The 3,520-nt window shown below is 38.2% G+C and overlaps 1 protein-coding gene across 1 annotated transcript; it reads left to right on the forward strand.

The window, feature by feature from the left end:
* The first annotated feature begins 303 nt into the window (after window positions 1-303).
* On the forward strand, window positions 304-3,147 carry LOC125599768 (L-ascorbate oxidase homolog). The gene is made up of 7 exons (XM_048772878.1): window positions 304-840; window positions 956-1,065; window positions 1,230-1,597; window positions 1,678-2,023; window positions 2,106-2,471; window positions 2,550-2,628; window positions 2,714-3,147. The coding sequence occupies exons 1-7, from the start codon at window positions 688-690 to the stop codon at window positions 2,915-2,917; spliced, it is 1,626 nt and encodes a 541-aa protein (XP_048628835.1). The 5' UTR covers window positions 304-687; the 3' UTR covers window positions 2,918-3,147.
* The last annotated feature ends 373 nt before the right edge of the window (window positions 3,148-3,520 follow it).

Below are 3,520 nucleotides of genomic sequence, written 5' to 3' on the forward strand. Positions count from 1 at the left end.
AAAGAGAGAGGAGAGAGACTTCACCGTCTCACTCTATTCTACACTATCCTATTGTAGTAGAAATTACAAAGTTCTTTTATATTTGGTGCCAAGAAATGAAAAGCTTCATTGGGGACGTGAACATGAAGGAAACTGCAGAAGGGCGAATCTAATCAGCCACAACAAATTAGGACACAATAATATTTTCTTAAAGCATCTATTGTTTTTTTCCTCAGTTTCTTTCCCTTTTCGTTTTATATTTTAAATTTTATTTCATTTTCCTTTTCTTATGGTATCGTATGGGAGTAGTCGAATAATGAAAGCTAAGCTTTGGCTGGAAGCAATAATCATATATCCAAAACGCGTGAGAAACCATTCAATTCCCTTGTCACCATATTGAAGATTCCACTATCCTTTTCTTCACATCAACTATTTAATTATGGTTTTAATAATTTCTGTGACAAAACGCAGAAAAATAAAATAATGGCGAAAAACTCACTCGAGATCTTCACTGCCATTGATTGGAACCACCTTCATTACTTTTCCTCCTCTCATTTACTTATGTCACCGACTCACCACCTCTCGCTATCTATTTGCATATTTTATAGACCAAAGTCCCTTCATTTCGCAAACCCATTTTAGGAAAAGAGTTCTTTTTTCTTGCAGCAAGTCTCTCGTCTGTACCATTCTTTTAGCAAGCCATTGAAAATGGCATTCAGAACAAGATTATCTTTGCTTCATCTTCTTGTAGCTTTGGCTCTTTTAAGCAGCCTGGTGATAGTGAAAGGAGAAAGCCCTTACAAGTTCTACACCTGGACTGTGACCTACGGCATTATCTATCCTCTTGGTGTTCCCCAACAGGTACAAAGTACACAACAACAGTTTCTACTTATAGACGGTTTGATATCCCTTTTTTGCTTGTTTGATGCTAATACCCTTTCTAAAACTCTTTATTGATGTTCTGATTTTTTCTTAGGTTATTCTGATCAATGGTCAGTTCCCTGGTCCAAAGCTTGATGTTGTGACTAATGACAACATCATCCTCAACCTCATCAACAAACTTGACCAACCCTTTCTCTTGACCTGGTAACTTTATACTGTTTTATTAAACCCCTAAAGATTTAAAGAATAAACCTTCCTCTGTTATTGTGTATATAGTTGATTGATATATCTTGTATTACTACTAGTTACAGATTGTGTCATACTCCAAATGTTTTATCTGGTAATTTGCAATGTTTGTGGTTTATTAGGAATGGAATAAAGCAGAGGAAGAACTCATGGCAAGATGGAGTGTTGGGAACAAACTGTCCAATTCCACCAAACTCAAACTTCACTTACAAGTTCCAAACCAAAGATCAGATCGGAACATACAACTACTTTCCCTCCACCGCTTTTCACAAAGCCGCCGGTGGATTCGGAGCTATCAATGTCTATGCAAGACCTAGGATCCCTATCCCTTACCCTCTCCCAGTCGAAGACTTCACTCTACTCATCGGTGATTGGTTTAAAACCAACCACAAAACACTCCAACAGCGTCTGGACTCTGGCGGGGTTCTTCCATTTCCAGACGGTATGCTTATAAACGGACAAACACAAACTACATTCACAGGCGACCAGGGTGAGTTTATAAAACCTCTCGGCTGTCCAAAAAAAAAAGTGTTTCTTGTGGCTTACGTCATGTGTCTTAAAATGTTTCAGGGAAGACTTACATGTTCAGAATCTCAAATGTTGGGTTGTCAAGCACTTTCAACTTCAGAATCCAAGGACATACGATGAAAGTAGTTGAAGTTGAAGGCTCTCACGTCATGCAAACGGACTACGACTCTCTTGATGTTCACGTTGGCCAGTCTTTGTCACTCCTTGTGACGTTAAACCAATCTCCTAAAGATTATTACATCGTTGCAAGCACCCGGTTCGTTAGATCCAACCTTTCTGTCACTGCTCTGTTGCGTTATTCCAACTCAGGTGTCCCAGCTTCTGGTGAGATGCCCCCTCTTCCCCCTGGAGAGCTTGTTTGGTCCATGAGACAAGCAAGGACATTCAGGTAAAAGAAAAAACAGTTACTTATATAATAACGTGAGTCCCAAGGATTAGGTCATTTTTAATGGTGTTTTTTTTCTTTTTAGGTGGAACTTAACAGCAAATGCAGCAAGACCAAACCCTCAAGGATCATTCCATTACGGAAAGATCAATACGACCAAATCATTTGTTTTCTCAAACTCAGCTCCTTTGATCAACGGGAAGCAACGCTATGCAGTGAACGGTGTCTCTTATGTGAACTCAGATACTCCTCTAAAACTTGCTGATCACTTCAACATCCCTGGAGTGTTCAGCACGAGTGCCATTCAGAGCGTCCCTTCTAACTCTCCTGCGACTGTTGCAACATCAGTTGTTAGAGCATCTCTCCATGATTTTCTTGAAATTGTGTTCCAGAACAATGAGAAAGCAGTGCAGTCTTGGCACCTTGACGGTTATGACTTTTGGGTCGTTGGGTGAGTCTTGCTTCTTCCTCTTAGCCTTAACTCTGAAGTCAGATTTTTAGCTAACCGTTTCTTTGTTATGACAACTAGATTTGGTTCTGGACAATGGACACCAGCAAAGAGACCACTTTACAATCTTGTTGATGCTCTTACTAGACACACAACTCAGGTAAGAATTTGGAAAATAGAATTGAAAGTCTTGTTGAAACTAGTTTGGTTTGTTTAATGTTATCTTGGGCATGCATTGCATGCAGGTGTACCCAAACTCTTGGACAGCAATTTTGGTGTCTTTGGACAATCAAGGAATGTGGAATATGAGGTCGGCGGTATGGGAAAGACAATATTTAGGACAGCAGTTTTATCTAAAAGTGTGGGATCCGGTGCAGAGTCTGGCCAATGAATACAATCCTCCTGATAATCTTCTTCTCTGTGGCAAAGCTATTGGAAGACACCTCTAGAGAGATCCTCTTTATTTATGTTCATTTCTTTCAGTTTTTTTTTTTTTAAATCGTTTTGGTTGAGGTTTATGGTTTTGTTCTTTCTGGCCATGAGATATTTACATATGTAGTGATAAACACAGGGAAGGAGAAAAGTTTTTGTCTTTGGTAGGAAGGAGAGAGGTTACTGAGTTCAAAAATAATATTTTGTACAAGTAGTTGTTCTTTCTAATCCTAAGAGCATTTTCATATACCACAATGAATCTCTCATCCTTAGAAAATAAAATTAGTATAAATGGAGGAGAAAAAGAGATGAATCTTTTACATGAGACTTAAAAAAAAACATGTATACTTGGTAATATCACTAGTTTATAGGGTCCTAGTTTATATTATTATAATTTCAAATATCTATACTATACTAAAAGGGGGATATAAGCCATGGAGAGAGTGTCCACATAGGATAGAAAAATCAACCAATCAAAGAATCCGAAATTGCCATGTCATCTCATTTATTTTTCGTAAAAAATAAAAAAACAATGCGAAGGTGAGAATCGAACCCGGGTTAGTATGATATATATATATAGGACAGTTACCACTAAGCCATTGAAACTTTCTTGGACACAT

Source organism: Brassica napus, unplaced genomic scaffold (assembly GCF_020379485.1).
Source record: "Brassica napus cultivar Da-Ae unplaced genomic scaffold, Da-Ae ScsIHWf_1989;HRSCAF=2637, whole genome shotgun sequence".
NCBI classification, from domain to species: domain Eukaryota; kingdom Viridiplantae; phylum Streptophyta; class Magnoliopsida; order Brassicales; family Brassicaceae; genus Brassica; species Brassica napus.

Coding starts and splice junctions, on each gene's coding strand:
- LOC125599768 (XM_048772878.1), top strand. CDS start 688: ATGGCATTCAGAACAAGATTATCTTTGCTTCATCTTCTTGTAGCTTTG. Junction 1,066..1,229: donor CAACCCTTTCTCTTGACCTG/GTAACTTTATAC, acceptor GTGGTTTATTAG/GAATGGAATAAAGCAGAGGA. Junction 2,024..2,105: donor AGACAAGCAAGGACATTCAG/GTAAAAGAAAAA, acceptor TTTTCTTTTTAG/GTGGAACTTAACAGCAAATG.